Source organism: Alligator mississippiensis, chromosome 4 (assembly GCF_030867095.1).
Source record: "Alligator mississippiensis isolate rAllMis1 chromosome 4, rAllMis1, whole genome shotgun sequence".
Classification (NCBI taxonomy): Eukaryota; Metazoa; Chordata; order Crocodylia; family Alligatoridae; genus Alligator; species Alligator mississippiensis.
Window position 1 is genome coordinate 6,195,857 of NC_081827.1, and position 25,847 is coordinate 6,221,703.

Here is a 25,847-nt window from a genome sequence, read left to right on the forward strand (position 1 = left end):
AAATGAGGCTTCCTGCTCCTCAGGGCTCTCGGGAGCGGATTAGGCAGCCCCTGGGTATTCGTTCCCAGAAGCATGCCTGGAATGTCAGCTACAGCCAAACCGTGGGGAGGAGAGAGACCGGCGAGTCCCGGTTCCAAGCACGCATGTATTCCTTGTTTTTCGGACTCCGCTTTCTGCATCAACAGGCACAGCTTCTTTCGCCTCTGGACTTCCAAGTGCTTCCAATTAAAAAGGCGGCCTTTCTAGGGGGCCGTGCTGCAATACGGAACAGTTAATCACGCCGAGAGCCGGAGGGGCCGAAACTAGCATTGGGCTTTGCAGTGTTTATGGATCAAAACCCTTCCTTTCTAAATGCGGCTCCCGTCCACTTCGTAACATGCCATTCCTGCCTTCCCCCCGTGGCAAAAAACTCTCCCTGGCTGGGGCTTGAGCACTTTTTGCTTCCCCTCGAACGTGTCCTGCTAGTGGCTACCACCCACGCGACTTGGGCAGGGATTGCTCTCTCCCCACATGGCTTCCAGGAGAGCTCAGAGTGGTTCTAGGTGATGCTTTATTACACACAGGAGCCCCCCTGCCTGCAGGCCCAGAGCGCACACATTTTCCAGTTAGCGTAGCAGAGTTGCCCGAGAAAGGATTATTAGGCCTGTGCTCCAACCTCGGCATTGCAATGTCAGCCTCAACACCCAGTGCAGGGGACACTAGGAGAACCAGATGCATTTTCTTTCTTGGCACGGTTGCAGCCTTCCTTAGTGCGACGTGCTCAACACTGTTTTCCCACAGCCCCGTGCAGAGCAACTCAGGTAATGGACTATTGCTAAAGTGCCCAATAGTCCATCGGATTCAGGTGTGCTATGCGGCCTCTCCCTCCAGCTTTCCTTAGAGGGGTGCTGGGTCTATTCTTGGTGGCTTATTGTTCCTCCCAAGTAGATTTCTAAGTCGTTGTCAACTGTGGCTTGACTGGGAGAGCTTGAAAGCTGCATCGCAACATGAATAGGATCTATAGGATCTGCGAAGCGCATTGGGAAAAAAAGAAAAGAAAAAGGTTCCTCGGTGAAAAGTGTCAAGGCTACAAATCTGGGATGAGGATTTTCCTCAAGAATGTTAAAATTCCTGCCCCCCTTGCCACCGCAAGCACACACAGGACAAGGAAGATGCTGTCAGGAATTTAATTGTACTTGGCACTTCACACTGTACAAGACATTTACAGAGAACCCCGTTTTGTTGCCTTTATTTACAATGTCTTCCGCCCTCCACCACTCCTGGCCAGCGCGTTAATCCTTGCCAGCCAAGTTGCAGCTCTTGGAGCACTGATTTCTTGTGTCGTCATTACCAATTTAGCTAAAAGACAACTTTGTTTGAACCATAACTATTGCTAAAGCTTCGTCAGATGCCTATTGAGCGGCCTTTCCTCATTTCTTTGCTTAAGACTATCGAAATGCATCAACCTTGTCATGCATCACCACCTGCTTCTCCTCTCAACAATTTGACACCACACACTTCCTGCCCTCCATCCACCTACGACATACAATAATAAGCCTTCACGTTTGCCTCTTGTCCTCTCTCGTGTTCCAGGTAAGAACAAAACTTAATTCTGAAACCAAAATAAAAAAGGCAAAATTCCCCTCTTCTCTCTCTCTCATTTACCCTAAATCAATGCTTCTGTCTACACCCAACCTTTCTGCGACATCCCCAAAACCTTCAGATCACCAATGCTGTTCTCTTTCAGTAATTCAGAGCTTGCACAAGCTGGTTACAGTCAGCATGTCAAACAACTTGGACTGCTCCGTTAAGCGAGTTATCCTTCCCACTCAAAACATTATGGCTTGGCTTCACTGTGTAAAGTTTTGAACAGGCTTTAAAAACAAAACAAAAAAAAAAGTATGTACAAGACATTTTTGAACAAAAAAAAGATCAAGGACTTGAAAGGCAATGCCACGTTTGAAAGTCACGATACAATAAAATGAAACAAACATACAAAAGGAGGTCTTTCAAAGAAAAAAAGAAGCTATTTTAAAATAAAATAAAAAAAACAAACTTAAATACCTGGCAGGTTATGCAAAATTAAAATGAGGAATGTACAACGAATAAAGATGAAAAATTCCAGTAGGTAAATGGAAAACCTATCGAGCCGGAGTCTGTTTCTCCAAGAGTGCCGTATTGTTGCATGAATTAAAACACCACACTGCAAACCATGCATCTCAAGTTCAAAACGTGACTGGGTTTCTTGAGTTTAAGTTGGAATTGAAAAATCTTTCACAATGTTGATCCCAACATTGTGAAAGTGCCAGACTCTCAGCAGTTCCTTATCTTGGTGGGTTTGGATTTCCTTCGGAGGACCACACTTCTGCTGACTCCCAAAAACCAGCCTTACTTAATGTCTTCCAGTCTCAAGTACTGTTCGTATTAATGCTTTGGAAACCTGAAGTCTATCCTTCACGTCCGCCATCAAACAACAGTAAAGAGCGGGAGAAATTTGGAACTGCTGTTTGAATCGCAGTCGGAGTCAAGGTGGCCACGCGTGCTTCAGAAAAAACAGACTCCAGATCAACAGCGTTAACTGTATACCAATAGCTGCCATTACACGCACGTACAAACACACACACACACACACGCACACACACAAAGACACGTTTGTTCAGCAGAGTAACCTCATCATGCTCACGTTACAAGAAAAAATGTACACGTTATTTATAAATAAACAATTCTTCCTCAAAGAAGTCCTTTGGCTCCTTCTTAAACTAGCGTTTCTTTCCGTTTGCTGCTGAGCTGCTTCTCTCTCGCCTTCCTGCGCCCGGAGAACGTTCTGTGCGTTTTCCCACTCCTGGCTTCGTCCGTGTCCACAGGCGAGCAACACTCAGCGGTGTTTTCGTCTAGCTCCATCTCAAGGATTCCAGACATGGCCGACTGCCTCCTCTGGACCTTGGTGTTGGATGCAGCTGGGTTATTCTCTTCCGACTCCTCGCTGAGCTCCGGCAGCTCCTTCAGGTCTGCCGAGGAGGCAGTAGTCCGCTGGAAGGGCATGATGGCCGTTCTGATGCAATTAACCCACTGCTGCTTGTGGAAGATGTCGTTGGCTTGTAGCGTGTGGGACTGGCCTGGGCTGGGGTCTTGGAAGCGAACTCTGAAGATATTTTTTGCTAAAGAGAAGCAAAAAGGAAAAAAGTCAGTTCAGTAAGTCTGGACTTAAAACGATTCTGTTCTAATACTACCAGCTTAAGTGTTCACATGCCATGGTTATGAAAGAACACCAAGGAGAGGAAGTTGGAGATGTCGACAACAGAATAATGCATCCGAGTTATCAGATGAGACATTTCAGACAAAAAATGTATGGCAGCCAGATATAAGACTGCTTGACTGTGGCCATCTAAAAGGAAGAGGGCAACGAACATCACTTGACCTGACAAGGATGCAAGCGCATAGGGAGCTATTATAACTAAATGGAGCATCTCCCTTTTTTTCCATCGAGTTTCGTGACCAGGGTTTTGTACCTTTATCTGAATTGCCGAATGCTCCCCTGAAGGATCCTCCCATTTTCACGTCCCCATCCTGCAGATCCTCCAGCACCAGCTCCTGAACTGGGATCGGCTGTCTGTACACCTGGTAGGAGTGACGCTCGTTCCGAGTCACTGGCCGCGTTAAGACCAGGATGTCTTGGAAGAGGAAGACGTACAGTTTCTGGAAAGAGATAAGCATTGGAGATTTGAATTTACAGTCTTGTGTTAGCGAGGTTCCGTATTCAGAACTGCTCCCCACGCTCCAACGTGAGGCTATGTATCATTAGTCCTACATTAACCCCATTACAATTTCCCGTTATTGCTCTCAAAACACACAGATTCTAACAACTGCGACATCTTCAAGACGGCAAGGCGAGACTCTGCTCTTGGCATAAATCCACTGTGCTTGAGGAAGTCATCTCTGATTTACACTGTTGTATCTACATTCTCCGATTCAAGTGTTTCAGGAAATCATTTTGCTCTCAGATTTAAAATCTCCTCAGAGCTACCAGTTGAAAACTAAACAGAATATTAGCGAAAGAAACAACAACCGATAACGAGGATCTGATTTTTCTTGCTCTTAGCAGCTTAGTGCTACAGCCGAGAAGGCCAACACTGCAAAGTATTTCCAACGAGAAACAGTAAAGCTTGACATTTAATATTAATAGCTGAACTTTTAAAGAGCTTGACAAATTAAACCCAGGAGGAAGACAGATGCCAAGACGAGCCCTATTTCTGAGAGCGACACCAACCCAGCCTTCACAACACTGCTGCTAGCAGACGTTGCTATGCTTACGGGTATTTGTGGAGCAGATTAAAAACTTTGCTTGAGCAGAAGTGGACAGGCTAGGAACCATCAGGAAGGGCTAGCTCAATTGCATGACTGGGAATGTTAGTGTCCCTTCCAAGCCAATGGTCAAGCAGGAAGTCGCTCTCAATTAATGGGAAGAGGCACAGCCTCCTTAATAAGGAAGTCTTCTGCTAATTACAACATCTTAAGGCGGTTGGAAACACCATCAGCGGTTGGCTTTTCCTTAAAGCTGAAGCGCAGCAGGACATCGCACCCATTCTCTTGCGATGGGTTTTGGATTAGTGATACTAGCATCCTCTAAAACGAGAATCGATGGCTTAAGGGTCCCAGCCCTACTCTGGCAAACAAGCAGCGCTGATGTGTCCTTCCCACATAGGAGGAATGGAGTGGAAGGAAGAGTACCAGTCACAGGTTTTCAGACTGAACCTTAGACATTAATATTTGAAGAACTTACGTGGCCATTCTTATTCTTCAGCTCCCCATGGCACAGCAACACCTTGCTGGTTTCAATTCTAGGGTCCTTCTGCTTCTCATCCAGATACTCCAGTTTGTCAATATAATACTGGCACTCTGACTCTCCCTTCTTCAAGTTGATGTCCGAGAGGACTCCTTGGATTATAGTGATCTAGAAAATAAAAATGTTAAAAACTTAATTGCATAATGATTTGTGTTTTACTTTTATCCCCGTTTTAAAACTCTGTTGCAACGCTTGGGTCTCCTTGTGCAAGCACTTGGGAACGCCTCTCATTGGATTTCAATGGGAGTGGTATCTGTGTAACTGGGCTTACTGGGGAAACCATACCCCTACATCATTTAGGGCTTAAGAGAGCTTTCTTACAGCCCGAGGGCTATATGATTACATACGATCACCATTATTACTTACAGCTTCTTCCAGAATCTGGACGTCAGGATGATCTTTCGGAGTATGTTTAAGAATTTCTTTCAAGAGCAGTGGGTATTTGACTAGACGACTTCGAGGGATATCCAGGAAACTCCACAGGTCCAGCTTGCGGCTGAAAGGGGATTCAAGACAACGCTGAAGGAAGTCCTGGACTCTTCGGTCTTGCTTCTTCTGATCCAGAAGAGCTTTGGCTGCCAGTTGGTTACTGCAATAGCCTTTGTAGGCATTCAGTCCTGGTAACTAAAGAAACAGCAGGACACTATTAGTTAAACTCCCTTGAAAGTACTGAGCACATGAACACGGCAGACTGTTCCCCCTTAACAGAGTATTATAACTAAAAATAAGAAATATAATTTGCATAAAAATGCCATTGTTTTGCACGAGGGAAGATAGATTCAGAAACGTCAACTTCCTTTGAAGTTTAGACGCCTGAAATCATCTCTTTGATAAACCTCCCAGAAAACAAGCATTCAACAAAAAAAATCAAGAAGTCATTACAAGGTGTCAAACAGCATAGTTAGATCTGTAGAGTTTCCTTGACCTATATAAGTCAATAGACTCCCAATGACTTGCATGTTGCTAGGATTGCATCCCAGATCATTAAGCTCATGGCAACCAAATCATGTTACTCTATAGCTTAGAATTTTGTGGCTCCATGTAACGTATCCTAATTTTAGCTGACTGACACCAGTCATAATTTGAGTGAATAACCAAGGGGACTCACCCATTTGACAAGAATGGGCCCGATCTGCTCCACTGTTCCGTCTGGTCTTGTTGCTTCTCCTAACCTTGCCAAGAAGTCTGGAATGAAGAACGCAGATGACGATTACCACGAGTGCCTCAGGAAGTGCTTACGCCCGAAATAATAAAGCATAGGTGCCAAGTACTCTTCAGCAAACTCCAGACTTTCACTGTTGCTGCTCTTACCTTCATGGAGAGGGATATATGAATCCAAGTCCCCAAATATGTGAGTCAGTTCCTCCTCTGACATGATAGACAGCTTCAACATGGGGTCATGATAAGCCTACGGAAGAAGATTGGTGCCGAATTATATCACAGTCTAAACAAAGTAATAGCAGGGCACTGTATTTTCCCCCAAATACCCATGCGTCTTATGTGCAGCACAGGACTGATTAAGCACTTGCTGGCTGTTTCACTGACTCTGATGGGTGTCAATGATAGCAGAACCACAAAATACCAGATACCTACAGATCTGGTATCTGTATACCAAATATCTATAGATAACAGATACCAGAACGATAAAAGCTAAGAAATTTTAAGTGCTCGAGCTGATTTTCTTATGTAGAAAAGAGCATTTGAAATATTCTGGGGGTGCTATGATATCGGAACAGAATATTCAATTGCACAGCAAAATCAGGCAAAAAATATCTAGTAAAACTACCGCAGGACTGTGTGTGAGTGCAAAGATGCCCCGAGGATATCGGATGTGGTCTTCAACTGCAAGGAAAAAAAAACCACTCACCTTTCTGGCAAGCTTAAGATCTTCGATTAAATCCTGTTCTCCCCTGGACAGTTCATATATTGCCTGTGAGAAAGAGAGAAGAAAAGATATTTTGAGTCCTTTTTTCTTAAGTATATAGCAAATCAGCGCTTTCATTCTAGCTGTTCTTTGAAAGACACACTTCTAAGTTATAACTTGTGGCCTTGTTTCTGATCAAAGCTGCTAAGGGGGACCAAGAGAGATTATTAAATCCCTCCAGGGTCTGAAGACCAAAAAAAGGTTTTGCTGTTTGAACTGCTGCAAGGCCCTTGGGTCTGACAGGCCAGAATAAATCCTTGCTTCCTCAGTGCTGAGAAAGTCAAACTACTTGCAAATGTGTGAAAGCTTTGATGCTTTCACACTAGCCAAGTCAAATATTTTTTCATCATGGACTTCTACAGCCAAAGTGCAGCAATTTACCTGCAGGTCAAATCCCTCAGTTTATTACCTTTTCTCAGTTTCTGCTTCCTCAATACATTTTTCAGAGAACCAAGCGATAAAGTTTTCACTGTTTGGCACTTAGCCAACTGCTAAGTCCTTTCAGGAGGAAGAAGACCCTTCTTAGATAGGAAAGAACAGTTTGGTCTTCATTTTCAGAAGTGACTAATGACTGTGTGTGTTCAACCCCAGAGGTGCCAAGTTCAAGCCTCATAAAAGAAAAAAAGGCCAGTCTCATTTAAAGTGCTGAGTTTGGCACACAGAACCTGTAATCGCTGCAGAGAGGCCTATATGTTCAAAAGGTCAACCTGGATGGATTATTTTTCTAGAAGTAAAACTGTACATTTATCCACATCCCACATTCACCCGTTCCTTAAAATTAATGATTGAAAAAATCAGGGCTTTTAAACAGCTCTTAAACAAAAGAGCTGTTTTGGAGAAGTTTGTTTAAAAGGAAAAACCTTTTTTCTTTTGCTCTTTCTTCTAAAAACAGGGTGCGTGTGATATATGAATAAGCATGATATAGTTTTCTCCTCTTTCCTGCCCCTTCATCTCCATCCTCCTCCACAAGCCAGAAGAAAGGAGGGCATCTTGATCAACAGTTTACCTCCTGGCGCTTGATTTCTTTGGTGCTCAGAGTCTCCTTCATGTTAACATCTAATGTCTCGGACCAAAGCACGCTGTTTCTTCTCTTTGGTGGTGTGGGAGCAGCCGACCTGCTACATAACTTCTGGGCAAAGCCAGGGGACTTGCTGTCACCACGGAGGGCAAATGACTGGTGGGGAAGAAAAGTGAATAAAAAGGTTTGGTTCCAGCACTTCAAGTGTACCACAAGTTTTTCATTTGCTGCTCCCAATCCCTTTGTCCCTCTTCTACCGCAAGTTGTACAAGTTGTGCCTTAGTCAAGACTTTAATTTGCTAATGTCACCGGAGCTTATAGATGGAAATACTTGAATTCTGTTCTAGTGTTCGATGTCATTGCAACCCAAACATGAATTTGATCTGAGCTGCACATTTAGGGTAGCATGTTATAAGAACAGACTTTTTCGGTGCCACTTTCCTATGAAGAAAAACTGCAAACAAGTGTCCCTTCACATTTGCAGGGTTGTTGGTTGTAGCCGTGTTCCTCTAAGGACATAGGCAGGCAATGTTCTTTGGGTAGATATGATATCTTTTATTAGACCAACTAAGGCTATTTTAATTGGTCTAATACAAGATATCATATCTACCCAAAGAACATTGCTTGCCTTCATATTGGCATGCACAGGATCATACGTATCATGTACCTCACATACTGCCATAAGGCATTTGTGTATCATGCGACTCTCCCTACTTGAAACGGCTCATTCTTTTCCAGTGGTTAAACGTCAAGCTGTGTCTATACTACCAATTGGAGGCCAACAGAAAGCAGCTATTAGTTAACTCAGCCTCACTCTGCACATTCTCCACAGTTCAGAAGCTCTGGAGGGGCTTCTCCTTGTAGGACATACACATGCTTGATAAGAGCGTCTCAGTGACGATACAGCCTTTGAACCAGAAGACCCTTGGGAACCTGCAACTCTTCTCCATGCTTAGACTTGGCATGGGTCAAATTCCCAAGAGACCCTGAAATTCTGGGATCAGTCCAACTGCTTATAGGTGCATATCCCCACTCCACAAAGAGAGAACCCTGTGCTTGGTCTTACCTGTATTGTCTGACCAAAGCGTCGAACTGCACCATTTCTTACAGGAGAGATCAAGTTTGCCAAGGACGTCACCCGAGCTAGAGGTCGAACTCGCTTATTGCTGGGCTCCTGCAAACAAAAAAAACAAAACAGAACAAGTTGTACTGAGTGTGGTTGGGATTTAGATTGGTCAATGTTGCGAAGGCTGGAAAAACCAGTTTGTGCCTCTAAACAGTGTGCTGAAGTAGCTGCAGCAGGAGTTATTTGTCTGAACCTAAGTGTAGTCTTGCGAGAAGCAGGGACAATACAGATTGTGACGATCATAACACCTGTAAGTATTTTTGCACAGTGCCTCTCCAAGACAGTGCGGCTCCAGTTCGCTTCTGGACAGTAATGTACTAGAGACACTTGAGCAGATCCCGGTAGGACCTGTCATCAGCCCTTTGATGAGGCCCTGGCAGACGTACACAGCTGAGGATCTGCCATTACTACGCGCAAGAATTTTGTGTCTGTTCCCTCACAGAACATGCTTTCCCCCTTTTATTTCACTCCAGAGACAGAAGGCACAAAGAACAGCCAGAGCCCAAGACAGTTGCAAGTAGCTAATCTAGCATACGGCAAATATACAGCATGCTCGACATTCCAGTGAAGTATGTGGAAATACAAAGGGATGCTTCAATCTAGGAGTCTGCCTTTTCCTAAAGGACTGTGGCCTCTATCGCTTCAAAGCTGATGCTTTTGTATGTGGGGTGAGAGTAGTCCATCAACCTTAAGCTCTGTTCCAACTGATGCACCTCCGTGAATGGGGAGTCATTGGTCTGTTGGAGGCTACAGGCCCTTAACAAATGCAAGTGTCAAGCTACAGTAAGTGCCGTGCATAATGAACATTATATGGAAATTGCTAATGGGAAAGCAAGCACAACCAGAGATAAGGAAGGGTGGGAAGTAAGAAAAACCAAGGGCAGGTAAAGTATTGTGATGCAATTAAAAGATACTACTTCCAAGCAACTGATCTCCAGAGCCTTGGAACCCGCCACAGGTGCAGAGATGTACCTCGATGCCCTTTCCTAGCGCAATGGTTAGATGGTTTCACGCGAAGCTTTGGGCGAACAATGAGTTGCCCTCATTAGGCACATTAACAAGGGATTATCAGCCATCCCCAGTTAATGATGGATTCTCCCCTATTAAGTAGTAGAAGGAAAAAGAAAAAAAAAAGGTGGGGAATGAGACGATGACATAATAGCTGGAGACAGAGGTCCCTACTGTGTCCACTTTCCGTTTCAGATGGCCAAGTGAATCCTGCGTCTATGTAGGAGGTTAAACCAGCTGACCCTTGGCATCTTCCCTGCTTCCGTGAAAGACAGTAGTGAAAGGCACATGAAGCCTTTGCTTCTGTGCGGCAAGAGTAATGACAAAACCTCAGAAGGGGGAAAAGGGCCATATGGAGCTGGATTCAGATCATTTGCATGGGGAAGAATCAGAAAGGGCAAAACCTGCGCAAATGAGAATCGGGCTTGGGCCACACTGTGAATAGCGGCCTTGTGTTCTTAGATGCAGTGACCAAGACCCAAATTTAGGAGATGCTATGAATGAAGTCTTCAGAGCTGGAGGGGAAATAAAGCCACAATTCCTTGATTAACAGAGGTTTCAAATATAGGATGAAAGGATAGCTCAGTACAGGGCTAGGGATGTCTGAGACTATCTTCTACATGTGCCATGGCTGAAAAATTTCAAAACTATTTGGATATTATAGGTTTGGAGAAAGAGCTGCAAAGAAAAAACACAATGATATTAAGGCTAGGACACTGAGTATCATTTCATTTATGCTAGGCACATCTAGTCAAGGGAAGACCCGTTAACCACGGCACTAAGGGCACAGAATCCATCTGCAAAGGGATGCGTCTGGAGGTGAAGCGAAGGACAGAAAGTTCTGAATGGAACGGAGAGGGACAAGGTTTATTTTGCATGTCGAGTTACTAAAACAAGGAGGCGCAAGCCAAGAAAGGCTCATGAACTAAATCAGGACGAGAGCAGGATTTAAACAGACATAAATCACATCCAGATCTGCCAAGAATGGCTATATAAATAGACCAAACAGAAAAAATAAATAAACATATATGACACCGAGATTAATAGTGGAAGAAATCCCAGTGCTCGGGATAGGATGCTTGCGCGATATTTCTCAGCTCACTCTGTTCAGAGGTCAAAGGAGCGGGCTTTGCAGATATGAGATACAATGCCATGCTCCAGGCACTAATGGACATGTGTGAATGCCTTTGCAGCACATCTGTGCAGGACTGAAGTGACACATGCATATGCACAAGCCTGGCAGAAGGCAATCCCCTCCGTGTGCGACCGACAGTACAAAGGGGCTCCCTGTCTGAATGGATTTATAAATTGCCGCTCTTCAGAACAGCTACGGTGATCCGGAATAAGAGATGCAAATACCAGCACGGAGTGAAAAGTTCTCCTCTTGCTTAACAAGAGAGGGGGCTGGGGAACATACGGCTCAGAGCGCTCCTTTGCCTTAAGGAAGATAGTGTTTCGAACAACCAACTCCCATGAGTTAAGCAACACCACTAGGAAGTTTGCCCTGTGCAGACTTTGCTCCCCTAAGGAATTCAAAAGACCTCGTAAGCCACAACATTAGTTGAGCAAAATCCTCCAGAGTGCTGCACTGTGTCCTAGGAGTTTTCTCCTGCCTTCATGGCAGCTTTGGGTTTAACCTGCTATTCCACATCAGGTGAAGTTTGTCCTGGGTGTAAAACTATTGAAATGAGGGGTGTACACTAGGGATAATCCCCCATACAGAAATCTAGGCTAACTAAAAGCAAGCCAAATTACATTAAAACAAATTACTTACTAGAACAAAGTTAGCTTTTGTTGAACTTGTCTCAACTTTCTGTTAAGTGTCAATGCTGCAAACAGTTAACTGCTAACCACCGTTTCCACTTGAAAAACCAGTTTTTCGAGGAGGTCTTCTTTGTTTAAAAAAAAAAAAAAAATCCTGTCTAAATCTTTGCTTGCAGGATGAAAGCAAGATGCCTGAAGAAGGGTGCTTGTGCCTGAAAGCTTGCAATTAAAATATTTTTGGGGGGCAAAAATCTAGTTGGTCTAATAATAGGCATCACCTCTACCACGAGTTTTGAGACAGACTTTCAACGGACTTTCCTTTCTGGGTACAAATCGCCACACTACAAAAAAGATCAAGTGCCAAGTGGCTGCTTTCAAGTGTGAAAGCAATTAAAATGCCCGGTTTGAGTATAGATTTTTCCCCCCCGATGGCAGGTTATTTATTGTTATCTTTTAAAAAGGGACATTTTCTACCGTGTTGTATTCAATGTGCAAGATCACATGTGCATGTACAAACGTTGAGAAAAAAAGTGACCAATGGGGAAAAAAATGGAAACAATGCAAATGACTATAATTAAATGAACACTCAATTCCAACGGCGGTTTGGTCACCAGGTCAAGTATGAACCCAGAAGGGGCTGAGGTAAGCTGTACACTGATTGAAGATTAACGTGACGTGAATTTGCTGGATCTCAGTGCAGTTGGCGTAAGACGCCTGGCCATGTCCGACTGACCAAGGGAGGTTTGGCCAAGGTGGATCAAAGAGCCGTATCACTTCCTCAGACTCAAGGGGAAGGGGGAAGCACAGAGGTAGGATTGCTGGATGGCTAAAGGGCTTAAAGTGACTGTAAATAGCAAATGAGAACTTGGCACAAACACTTGAAAGCCACTCCTGACTCCCTTAACCAAAAACAACAATTAAACCTCTAATGCGCAGCACCACATTAATCATATTCGACTGTGTACAAGGCTTTATTCCAGACAACTCATTCCTTAGATTTATCCCCAAACTCTCAGAGCAACTTTTTTTTTTTTTTTTTATGGAGGCGCAGCAGCGAGTCTGTGGCTTGGCGTGTGCCCAGTTTCTCCACTTAAAGCTGGAATATTTCAAGCACCCAACAGGACTTCGACAGAAGGTCATCTGAGTCGAGGGGAGTTTCAGTACAGATTGGCTATTTTATTTTATGTTTTGTAATAACCATTCTCTTTTTATCGCTACCTTAGGCAGCACATTTCTGCTTGATTACTGTAGTCTTGCCTTGTGTCAACAGACAAGGTATGCAGTAAGCCTCCAGGAATGCAACCAGACTCATTTACATAACGCAGGGTTACAAAGTCTTTTTAAAAGGAAATAAAATCTTACTTGTTTACCCAGAGACTAAGTGCCCGGATAGAAAAGGGTCTGTAAGGGAGCAAAGAAAATACAGTGCGTGGTGTAATTTATACACCTGGATCCTTTAGTCTCAAAGGACACCAGAAACAAGTTTGCAGCCTGCGACTGGCTCCTAGCTCTGCTCCTGGACGCTGCCCCGCTGAAGGCAAGGAGACAACCTGGACGAGTGCAATTAGTGTAGGATCAGGACTTTTTAGGTTTAGGGTGAAGACTCCCGAGTCCTTTGGGCACTTCTGGAGTCAAAATCCCTCTAAACGAACCATTTCTAAGTCACTTCTCAAAGCGTGGGGCAGGCTCCAAAGTCACTCTGAGAAATTTTATCCCCTGACTAGATGCAAGTTCACTGGTTCCTTTAAAAGTCTGCCCTAAATCTGCAGGAAGAAAGCGTTAAGCCTTGCTACCAAAACCTTGCTACCCAGAGACAACAGTGTCGCAGGACACGGAGGGGGTACGAAAGGAGAAAGAAATTCAAACACTGCTCATCAAAAGTGGGTCCTGTCTGAAACTCCGAATTCAATCCCTCGATCTCGACAGACTCACAAGACCCCAAATCAAAAAACCCCTTGATCCTGAAAGACTCGCAAGACCCTAAATCGAAAACCCCAATCTCGACTCTCAAGACCCCAAATCAAAAAAGCCTCTGGTCTCAAAAGACTCGCAAGACCTTGAATCGAAACCCGCTCCATCTCAAAGCCGGCCTCGCAAGACCCCAAATCGAAAACCCCTGATCTCGAAAGACGAGTCGCAAGACCCCGACATGCCAGCTTCACCCACGGTCAGGCTCCACGGTGGCAAACCACCGCATTTCTCGGCTCCCTGATGAAGCGACACGCTCCTGCGACCCCAACGTCCTGCCTTCAAGCCTGCCCCGCAGACAGCGAGACAACAACCGCTGTCTGGGATCCCCTGCCCACGAGCGAGCCCAGCCCGTCCTCGGGCAGCCGGGTGCGGGGTGTCCCGGCCCCGGCCCCCAGCTCACCTCCTGCTCGCGGGACGCCTGGTTGTGCGCGTCCAGCACGCGGATGGTCCGCTTGATGGGGAGAAGGCCGCCTAGCTCGTCATGCGCCACCATGGCGGTGCGGGTCGGGTCGGGTCGGGCCGGGGGCAGCCCCGCGGGCCGGGGGCGGTGTCGAGCTGCTGTCCCCTCGCGCAGCTTCTTCGCGTCTGGGCAGTGGCGGCAGCCGCGGGAAGCTCAAGGCAGGGGGCGGGGCCGCGCGGGGGGCGGGGCCGGGGGGCGCGCGTGCCATTGGCTCGCCGCCAGGCCCCGCCACGCCCCCCCCTGCTGGCGGGAAGATGCCACCGCGCCCGCCCTTGCCCTCGCGTCGCCCCGCGGGGCAGCCCTGCGCCCGCAGCCCCGCTCGGGCCCCGCCGCCGTCCTTGTGTCCGGCCCGGCTCGCGCGGCGCGGCCGGCTGTTGAGCAGCTGGACTGGCGCTGGTGCTGGCGCTGCGTGAATTTGGGGTTGGTTTGTTGTCGGTTTTTTTTGGCAGGGTTTCGATGCTGGTGCACGGGCACCACATCCCTTTTGCACAAGGCAGGGGCCGGCCTGGGAGCGGCCACCTCGCTCCTGCCGACTTGGTCTTCGCGGGTTTCACAGACACCAGGGAACTCGCCGGAGCGTCGCGTGCAGCCCCCCACGGCCATCGGGTGTGCCGCTCTCGGGTACTGCTCTGCCCCCCAAACCCTTGTCATGTCGGCAGAAAAGAAACAAATGACGCCTGGCTGGCAGGTTACTGCCCATGAAAGCCTGTAGCCCAGGTCATGCCCAGCCTGTCTGACGTCTAAGGCAGCAGCTCGGCTCGGGAAAGCCGTCGTCTCCTGCCCGGAGAAGCGTGTAGCTCCCCCCAGTCCATCCAGGAGCAGACTTGGGATCCTCCAGACTCTGCCTGAACCAGGAGGACCGACCTGGCGGGGCGGATGGAGGTCCCAGCTGCATTTTGCCACATGGCCATAATGGTTAGGACACTCGTCCAGGGAGCTGGGTCAGACCCCCCAGTTCCTCCCCTTCCTGGGGAGCGCACCCTTCACTCCTACCCCGCAGCTGCTCCTACCACTCCCTGCCCAGCAGCTCAGCTTCAACAGAAATAGTGGCAGACTGCTCCACCACTACAAGGCCTTATGATTATAGCATCTCTATGGGAAGCTAGGTCAAACCCTCTCAGGCTACAGAGGCCTACAAGTGTGCCGAGGGTGCCCTTCCTCCTCCCTCTGTGTGCACCTACAGCACAAGAGGCGGATGAAGGCACATTACATATTTAAACGTGTGATCGGTTTTCCAGGAGCTCTAGCAGCATGGGAGAGGCTCGCGCTTAGTGACTCAGACACCTACAAGCCACTTGGATGTCTTGGGGGTGGAACAGGATCTGGGCCCACCTGTAGGTGCAGCTGTATCAGCGAATAAAAAACTATAGTGACTTATTCTGTTCAGGGTACAGGTCCAACTGCTTTTGCCGGGAGTGTATTTTGTTGGTAAGACCAGGGCACGACACGCTGCTGATACGGGACTAAGCCCACAGCGCTGGCGGCAAGTCTTTTCCACGACAAGGCCTTAGGGACAACTGCTACTACAGAATGAAACTCTTCCAGCTGTCCCCAGCCTGGAAAGCAACACATTAAGGATGCTTCTCCACATCCCAAGAGCCAGGGTCTGCATCTCCATTCATGCTGTTTGTCCTTCCACCACTCTCCATTTCATTTATTCCTCCCCTGCAGGGAGCTCCTTAAGTGAAGCTCTGTATGAGAAAGGAGGACAGATCTGAGATGTAAGGCTCTACATCAGTGTTTCTCAACTCATGGGTTGCAAGGATGTATGAAAGGGTCACAAACGGACTTTAAAACGGGAATCTCCTTTAAAAAGGAGAAAAATGCGGGAAATCGCAGGTTTCTCCTTGCAGGCTGGCAGAGCTCCGGCCTGCACGGGGCTGGGGAGAGCAGGAGGAGGGCGATCAGGCACATGGCACCATGTGCATGTGTGCAGCTCCCCACAGGTAAGTCTATGGGGTCAGATGACATGTTTGGGGAGTGAGGGGGTACAGGTAATGTGTCAGGGGGGAGGAGATGCACAGGCTTGTACACTCCCAACTTTGTGCACCCACAACAGGCACAGGGCTGCAGCAGACTGGCGTGGACAGAAGCCTCCTCCACGACATAGTGGGCAGGACTTAGTGTGGGAGGGCAGAGCGTGGCAGTGAGACACATTGCTGCTCCTGCGCCAGCTGCGCCGCCAGCAGCACAAGGAGTAATGGATGGGGGGGGGGTGGAAATGGGCACTGCCCACTCCTCCTGCTGCGAGCTGCTTGCCAGTGGGCTGTTTTCTACTTAAACTATTTACTGGTTTGGGCCTGGCCATCAATGTTTTACAAATGGGTTCTGGTACAAAAAAAAAGGTTGAGAACCAGAAATTGCGGCCTCAACTTTACAGTCCAGTGGCTCGGTAACTGGCTCTGAGGCAGGACCCAGAGAGTATTAATAGATGGCACTGAGTCAACGTGGCAGAAGGTGACCAGTGGCATCCCTCACGGTTCAGTACTCGGAGCAGGGCTTTTCAACATGTTCATCAATGGTTTGGATTCAGGTGTTAAAAGCGAACTGGCAAAATTCGCAGATTACACCAAATTATGGGGGAGCGTGGTCTTGCTGGAGGACAGGCTGGGGATACAGGCTGACCTGGACAGGCTTGCAAAGTGGGCAGATCAAAACCTGATGATGTTTAACAGGGAGAAATGTAAAGTGCTTCATCTAGGGAGAAATAATCCACAACACGCGTACCTGCTCAGCAGTGCTAGCACCATAACTGAAAGAGACCTGGGAGTCGTGATCGACCACAGGATGAACACGAGCCACCAATGCAATGCCATAGCTCGCAGAGCGAATAAAACTTTAGCATGCATCCACCGAGGCATCTTGGGCAAGGCTAAGGATGTCATCCTCACGCTCTTCTTCGTCTTGGTGAGGCCGTAGCTGGAGTACTGCAGCCAGTTCTGGGTGCTGCACTTCAGGAAGGATGTGGAGAAGCTCAAGAGAGTCCAAAGGAAGGCCACGTGCATGATCAGGGGCCTAGAGACCAAGTCATATGAGGAGAGGCTGAAAGACTTGGAACTGTTCAGCCTGAAGAAGAGAAGACTCAGAGGGGAATTGGTGGCAGCCTCTAAGTATATCAAGGGTATACACCAGGACCTGGGGGAGCATCTGTTCACCAACGCCCCTCAGGGGAAGACAAGAAACAACGGACACAAACTGATTGAAGATCACTTCAGATTGGACATAAGGAGAAATTTGTTTATGATTCGAGCGTCCAGGGTCTGGAACAGACTCCCCCAGAGGTGGCACAATCATCAACCCTGGAGATCTTCAAAGAACGACTAGACGTGCACCACGCTGGGGTCATCTGATCCCAGCAGTCTTTCCCGCCCAAGTGCAGGGGGGGCAGGACATGATGATCTTGTGCGGTCCCTTCCAGCCCCTAACATCTATCAATCTATGAACCACTGCTCTACATGACTGTTGTGTTATGTAAAATACCAGTAGCAGAGTTGGAGAAATTCACAGGATTTCTAAACCGCAAACACAAAGACAACACTTGAATCATTTATGGAAGATCTTTCTTTTCCGTTGTTGGTAGTTTCTTTCTCCCAAGTGCAGTAAAACCGTCTGTCATGTTTAGAACATGAGTCCCAGGAAAAAAGCATGACACATGACATCTTTGTTGAGTGTCCAGCTTGATCAGTTCAAGAGCGTTTCACAGTCCCGTTTCTCCCTCAAGTTAAATACCAGTAGCTGCACGTAACCAGGGCATTTGACTGAATAAACACATGCCTTTTAAAACGCCTATTAGTAAGGAAGGCAGCCATTTCAATCATGCCAACAGCACTGTAGCCATGTGCTAAATTCTACCAGTTCTAGATTGAAAGTCATCCCCTTCAGCCAAGGTAAGCATGACTACTGCTTCTTGAGGGGGGACAGCCTGCTTTCAGCTGTTCACACTTAAGTAAGACTGCTTACAGAGATACTCGGGTAACCTTGCCCCTACCAGCAGCCTCGAAGCTGACAGGATGGATTGAATTTCAGAGCTGGTAATAGCACAGCCGTGGTTAGAAGGTGGAGTGGGGCTAGATCAGGGGTGGGCAAAGTCCAGCCTGCGGGCCGGATCCAGCTGGCAGCGGACTCCACACCCCTGCCCGCAGCACGCATCATTGTCGGCAGTCCCTCGAAGTCGAGGATGACGTCTGTTAGGCTTGATGGGTCCCTCAGGTGACTGAGGAGCCCGACTCTGGATACACACATTCTTCGGCAATGGGGGCATGTTGTTGTGTGAGACAGTGGGATTTGCAGCCCTGGATTGGTCTCCTTCCTCTGACTGATCGCAGCTCTGCTCTGGCTCTGAACCAAGCTGCTCCTGCCGCAAGATCCCAGTGGTTCTGGAGCAGCACCCTGCCCTGCTCTGCTCTCCTATGTCCCCTGCCAGCGTGGCTGGGGCTGGTCTCCATGGCAACCCCAGCCTAGCACTATCACAGCACAGGTGTGCCTGGGGTCTCAATGGAGACCAGCCCCAGCTAAGTGGGCAGGGGCTGCTGGGAAATGGAGTCTGGCTGCTGGCCAGATCTGCCATTTTACCCACCTCTGGTCTAGATGAACCCCCAGATGGCCTGTCTGGCACTTCTCCAGTTGCTCAAAGAGCACCCTGTAATGAGACTCAGGCTGTAGTCAGGATTGGGAGGAGGATGGGGACAAGGAACATTGTTAGCCCCAAATCATGTACCCATGTTCAAAACAGAAATGCAGCCTTTTACCTAGTTAAATATAGACTCAAAATAAAAAGGATATGGACTGCCAGGAACAAAAAGGAAAAGTACTACGTACAGCAACACTTACCAAGAAAGGTACTTACATGTTAGCAGCACTAGAATGTGATGTTCTGCATCTGGAAACACTTTGCAGCATATTATATAAAGTGCTTTATGCAATGTAAGTACTCATTATTTCTCATCAGAGCCCTCAGGAAAGGGACCTGCTGCCATCTATTACCTAGCACCTGACTCATCAGCTGGAAGATCCTCATTCAACTGCATGTTTTCCTCCATGACACTTCGTATGGCCAATGCTAACGGGGTGATGCAACTCAAGGCTGATGTATGACATTTAAGTTGCGCTATGGATATTTAAAGAGCTACTGTGATACACACAGAACATCTCTTATAGCACATTACCTGCCTTCTTGTTTGACACAATGCTAATGACAAATCGTCTAGATACAGGCTGTTCCTATTCACTGTTCATTTTGTAACAATGGATTAAGGACTTTGTGGGATGTGAGCACTTAATACCACAAAATAAATGCAAACAGCTCTCAAAAATGTGTTTGTAGTGGAGGGGCTGATTCCTGAATGCCTTCTATATACAAAAACTATTTTGGTATTTATCAGCAGCAGCCATCCTTGGGCAAAATCCAAGCCCTTGTCTAAGCAGTCAAGACTCTTGCACTAACACTGCATAAACAGCATGAACATTGTTATCCAGCTATCACCCCACACGGCGCATTTGTGTTAAGGTACAATCATCATCATCCCCAGAACCACCCTTCCTATCTACAGAACCATCATCTACGTGAATTCAGGAGAGGTCAGATGGTGATATAATACCTAGACGCTGCTTGGCTGTCTTCTTTGCCCTACATGCGTGCATGTGGAAGGGGCTGTTTGCATTTAATCCTAAAGTTAATAAAGTTGATTAATACCAGAATTACTACCCAGCTATGTAAAACCGCTGCTTTGCTATTACTCAGTTCTAGCAGAATAGCAATAACTCACGATTTTGGAATCATCTGATGAAATCCATAATAAAATGGAAAAGCAACAAGACTAATTTATGAAAAGAGGTGCAGAGGCCTACAGCTGCAAATAATTCTTTAGCTGAAATCCTAGCTGTTTTATAGCTGGTACATTCTTTGCCATTAAAGCTACCTTGTGGTGGGGGGGGATAATCTAGTGAAGAAAAAATGCTCTCCAAGGTAGCTGATTCATGTGTAGGAGCTGGAAAAAAAAACAACTAACCATATCAAAGCAAGTACATTTAAAAGTTAAGAATGATCACCTGTAGGGGAAAGAATTTATACTTTATAATTCAATCTTTTCATTTCCAATAGATTCATGTATTTTTCATACTGAAAAACATTCAAATGCTTAGCAAAACACTTACATAACTAGTGTTTGTCCTCTAGAGTCTGATTCTTAGCTCCTATTGCTGCAGCAATAGGAGAATGGTGTCTTTAAGACACCTTTATACCACCCCACATATTGGGGTCTTGGCACAAGACCACGAAGCCCCTAGCAAAAGCCAGGGCTGCCGTAGTTTACCTTTGGCTCTCCAAAAGGACGCTTCTGACTATGAAGAGCCTAAGAGCAAAGGTCTTAACTTCAACCATTTCTCAATCACTGGGATAAGAGGTGCTTAAGCCAGGGTCTCCTAGGTTGGGGGCAATTCCACAGGGGCCAGATAATCCAACTTTTATGGCTTCCTTCATGTCCTGGAACAGCAAAAGGTTATGTAACATGATTGAGGGATCCAATTTTTTTTAAAATAGAAACCCATGGCATTTTAATACATTTGACTTGAAGTCTCCAGCACAACTAAAGTATGCATAACATTTCACAAATCAAAAGCTCGTTTCCATTGTTGAAACTAACTTCCAGCTTTCCGGCACTTTATCTGAAGCTGAACCTCTACTAAACATTAGTCTGCTGTTTTTAAACTATACCATATATAGCACATTATATATAGAACATTTCACGTACTGGAATAAGTAAGAATCCACGCTAACATGCAGATAACCCTATTCCTTTATCTCTTTTTTAAGTTAGTAGGAAGTCAATCCCCATCAACCAGATAGTCAACTTGTTTACCGTCAATGATCCGTGTTTAACATTCCAGTGGCAGATATTTATATTCCATGTCAAATTCAAATTAGTACGCTTGAAAGGGGGCAAAAATAGGGCATGACATCAACAGATCATTGGGCCACTGGGAGTTTACACACTAACTCAAAATACTGCATTTTCTCTGCATGACGAGAGGTCACTATAATGACATGGAATTAAGTAAAAAGCAAATTGCACATATTTCATAAAACAGAAGTAAGCTAGTACATCAGCAGTTTTTTTCTGCCACTCCGTTTTTAATTAAAAGTTGGTGGTGGAGACCTCTGCTTGTAGCCAATTATGATCCTAGATGCGTGAGAGCCCAAGCTAGGGGATTATAAACAAGTCTCTGTCCTGCTAACACTAATGCGACGTCTGAACCTTGGTGTATAAGCCTGTGACATTACTGAGCACAAAACTGGGCTTAATAGCAAAGTGCTAGGACAAGTTCTAAGCTGGTTTACATTCCTGCATTAAGCTCCCATACTGCTCATGTGTTGACAGTCGGTTTTCATAGCAGCGTGGCTCCAGCTAGCAGCCAGTCTCAAAAATGCGAAGTTTATTCCAGAGTACATTTTTGTAACTCACGCATGGGGAGTTGTAGCATGAATTCAAACTGCTGCATCTGCTAAGAGTTCATATAGTTGTCTTCAAAGTCCCCTACAGTAGGAGCGCTCACGTTTATCACCTTCCCTGGCCATTTATTCATATACTTTAAGCCCAGAAGGGACCAATATAATCATTTAGTCTGACCCTCTTCCCAACATGGGCTGTAGAATTTCACTCAGCAGTTCCTGCATCAAGCCCAGTTATTTGTGGATGGACTACAGCAGGGGTGGCCAACTCATGTCACAAGCAGCATGTGCAGCCTCCAAGTCTGGCACACAGAAGATCAGGGAGAGGACAGGCAGCACAGTGGCAGGACAGACAGGGAGCAGAAAGCAGAGCAGCAGATAAACCAGGAGAAGTGGGACTGGAGTGGCAGATGGGGAGGGTGTGGATCTTCATTTGTGGCACAAGGTTGGCTTCCACTGGGCTAGCAATTAAGAGGGCGGCAATGACAACTTAAACATCGCAAGTGATGGAGAATAAGAATTTGGTCCCAGAATTCCCTAGTTCACGTGCTATATTAGAAATGCCAGGTTGTCTATCTTCCCCACCCCATCCCACTCAAGAAAAAAGACTAGGAATATGTTAAGGCTTCTTGGCCAAATGCCCCTGTATTGCCACTGCTCATACAGCTGTACAGTGCTACAGTTATTCATGCTGAGTAATGCTCATGAGTCAGTCACATACATGCAAGTTTGTTCCTGATTCTCCTTTCCAAACCTAAGTTCTTAAATAAATGGTTAATTCAGTGAAGACTCCCACTTTTTGTATGTTGTCTTCTTCCCAAAGCTGCACTCTTAGGCACCCCAGCAGTTGGATTCTCCTGTTCCAAAGATTAGTAACCCATGGTCACTAAAGGACTCCAGTCCAGACAAGACTGGATTACTACATGTTACTCAGCATGGCTTCCTCTTGCTTCTGACAAAAGACACTGCCCCCTTTATCTACTCCCATCAGATATAGAAGGGTCATAAGTTGGTTGCTAAATAAATATTAGGATATACAGTACACACCTTCAGAAAACAGTGCTGGATGCTCTCAAAGTGAATCATTCTGCACTCCTACGTTAGCAGGGTAATACTGCAGCATGCTGCATAAGCTGAAGTTTTTCTTAACAAAATATTAGTCACAAACACAGTTGGGGATCCTGTGCATTTATCCTGAACTTCGAGGGCTTACCCCACCCTGCTCCCCTCAAGAGTGTGTGGAAAGTTTGGGATCAAAGGGTTTCTGGGTATGCCGTAAACCCTTCAACATATCCCTAATATAAGCCAACTTTAAGCCATTCAACATTTGACAGAAAACTACAGGGGAGGGTGGAATCTGTACAAAAGCTTTGGGGTTTTGCATGATTTTTCCCGTGTCATTTGACACATTGGATGTGCTGGGCCTCAGACTAACAGTTCCCCTTGTGTCAAAACCAGGTAACAGTACTGAATTATGCAAAACGTCACAGTAGATCATCATGATACGTTTTTAACCTTATGAACCGTGTGGGTGCATGCATCTCGGAGAATCCCAGAGAAGTGGGGCTGGAAGGGACCTACAGAGGTCATCCAGTCCAACCCTCAACCTGAGGCAGAATCAGCCCTATATATGGATACACACAGTTGCATGGCACCACATTTTTTACACCAATTGCCTGCAATAGCGGAAAAACGTATTTGAAATGCACCCAAATACAGACTAACTGTAGACTCTACATTTAAAAGTGAGGCTTGGAAGGCCACGTCATTTAGGTGCTTTAGAAAACGTTACCATGCAACCGCGACTTTGCTGGCTTTAAGGCTTTTGAACGCCGTGTCTGTTTGTATTAAAAGGTATGTGTGTACATAAAATACACAATGTAAGGACAAGAGGTAAAGTAGCTAGCGCTGAGCTACAAATAGGGTTTAAAAATGCACTGGAGTGTACTTTGTAGGTGTGACTTCAGAACTAATGAGTGTTACGGGTAGCCGGATCATTTAAAAATGTAAAAGGTCAGGTTAAACAAGACATGGTCCGAGTGACCTAGCTACTTGGCTTAAGCCTTCCCTTTCTCTAAGATAATCTCAATTAAGAAGCAATTAGGTTACAGATAATTATATTTTCTCCTGATGTTGATTCCTGCTGTAGGCACAACTCCTAATTCACAGGGATTCTCTTCAGTGCAGCTGAATGAATGGCTTTTTTTTCTTTTAAAATCATCTTTCTGGCAGGTTTCTTTTACCCAGAACTCTCAGCTGTCCACCGCTCACATCTACTTCCACAACTAAGGACATGTAAAATTGAGAACTATTTGGAACAAAAACCATCCACATACAGATGTCATTGCTATGACATAAGCTCTGGTTGATATGCTTCCTCTTTTTTGGACTAGAAAACACTTGCCAGATACCAAGAAAAAAACAAAATCTAAGGGCAGTCCTGTCCAGAAGAGTGGATCTATTCGACAGATCAAACACCGAAAAACTTAGTTAGTTCTTTGGACAGAGGTGATCCTTCTTGGAAAGCAGCAAAGCAGTGACATTTCTCAATCGCCCCCATTTGATTGGGAAACCAATCAAATAGTGCAGACACAAAGGTATAGCAATAAAGGATACAAAGAGGTGAGGTTAAACAAGACTCTCCCCATCAGTAAATTTGAATTTATGCAAAGTGAATAAATTGTAAAAGTCTATTTAGCCACCAGTTGAATTCACTGGCACTTCCCAGAAGAACTGCTACATTCCTTTCTGCCCTTCGGAGAATTCCTGGGCAGAGACATCCTCAAAGAATCTTAATTACAATAAGAAGTTTCTCTTTCCAGAAAACCTATTTTGGGTGTTTTTTTTCCTTAGAAGATTAGACTTCTTGTCCCCACCACTAATGACTCAGGATGTTTACTTCAGTCACATTTTAACCTCCCTTCATGAATGAGTAACTTTCACCAGAAGTCCAGTTTGCTTGTAGTAGTACAAAGTTTCACAACAGAATGAAAACAGACACTGGGCTGTCATCATCCTTGCCACCGCTATTTGTAAATATTTCTAGTACCCATCTCCTGAAAGCAATTGTGCTTTTTTTTTTTTTTTTTTTTAAGTGTGGATATCAGTTTCTTTTACAAGACATTCAACATTAGGGGACTTTGGGGAGCTGTGTGATCAATAGCAACACAACAGTTGATACTGATAGTATGACTGGGGGAAAAAAAAAGGTTTAGTTACCTTAAAATCAAGGCTGCAGAGACTGACAGCATCATCATCTTTCTCTCTCCGCTTCCTTTTCTGTAAGAAATGAAACCTAGTTATAGCTGTACACTAGATCCTGTTCCAGAAAGCGCATGCTCCAGGGCTTGATGTCTGAAGCCTGCCTAAAGATTCCCTGCTTTTTGCACCTTCAAAACTGTGGAGGACAATAACTACAGGAGCAACTCTGTGATAGTTCATTGGAGGGAGAAATATCAAGCCCAAAGCACCTATTTCTGATTTTTTTATTCACAACCATAAATAATAGGAGCTTAAAGAAAGAACCAAATAATAGAAAATAACAGAGGGCAAAGTACATTCATTACCATAAAGTAATAGAGGACAAAATACATTCACCTAATAGCACCTTGAATGGATTCAGGTAGGTACTTATTTAGTTACTTCGTTATGGTCCCCGAGTTCAGTCATGGTACTCAAGAACTCAAACTTAAAGAAAAAAACTGCATTGCCAAGAAATTGGAAAGGAGGTTCATTTATGGATTGAGAGCTGGTTACAAAATAGGAAGCAAAGGGTAGAGATGAATGGTCTTTTTTCAGGATGGCAGGAGGTCAAAAGTTGCGTCTTGCAGGGATCTGTGCTAGAGCCGGTTTCATTCAACATTTTAATCAATGACCTGGAAAATGAAGTGTATAGTGAAATCTCTATGTTTGCGCATAATACTAAATTATTCTGGGTTAGTCAAATTCCATGCTAATGGAGAGAAGCTGCAGAAAGATCTTGCCAAGCTAAGTGAGTAGGCAAAGGCCTGGTATATGAACTTCAGTATTGAGAAGTGCAAGGTAATGCACGTGGGGAAAAATAACTTTTTATATGTACACAATGCTGGGTTCTGAACTAGCTGTTACAACTCAGGAAATGAACCTGAGAGTCACTGTGGACAGTTCTCCAAAACATCAGCTCGATGCATCAGGGCAAACAAAAAAGCCAATAAAAAGTTGGGCATTGTCAAGAAGGAAAATGAAAACACAATAAGAAACATCATACTGCTTTACAAATCCATGATGTCCCCACATCCTGAATACTGTAGTTCTGGTCTCCTCATTTC

The 25,847-nt window shown here is 45.7% G+C and overlaps 1 protein-coding gene across 2 annotated transcripts in view; it reads right to left on the reverse strand.

Moving 5' to 3' along the window:
- Positions 1–1,152: 1,152 nt before the first annotated feature.
- Positions 1,153–25,847, reverse strand: part of NET1 (neuroepithelial cell transforming 1) — an 81,215-nt gene continuing 56,520 nt past the window's right edge. The window contains exons 3-12 of one of the 2 annotated variants that reach the window (XM_059725727.1): positions 24,760–24,819; positions 8,831–8,938; positions 7,753–7,920; positions 6,690–6,752; positions 6,134–6,230; positions 5,931–6,007; positions 5,189–5,446; positions 4,760–4,930; positions 3,489–3,675; positions 1,153–3,137 (exon numbers count right to left, since the gene is read on the reverse strand). In XM_059725727.1, the coding sequence (XP_059581710.1) occupies positions 2,734–3,137; positions 3,489–3,675; positions 4,760–4,930; positions 5,189–5,446; positions 5,931–6,007; positions 6,134–6,230; positions 6,690–6,752; positions 7,753–7,920; positions 8,831–8,938; positions 24,760–24,819 (1,593 nt within the window). In that variant the 3' untranslated portion in view covers positions 1,153–2,733. Of the gene's footprint in view, positions 3,138–3,488; positions 3,676–4,759; positions 4,931–5,188; positions 5,447–5,930; positions 6,008–6,133; positions 6,231–6,689; positions 6,753–7,752; positions 7,921–8,830; positions 8,939–14,033; positions 14,219–24,759; positions 24,820–25,847 lie in introns of those variants that run through there. The other variant, XM_006260375.4, reaches the window with a different exon arrangement.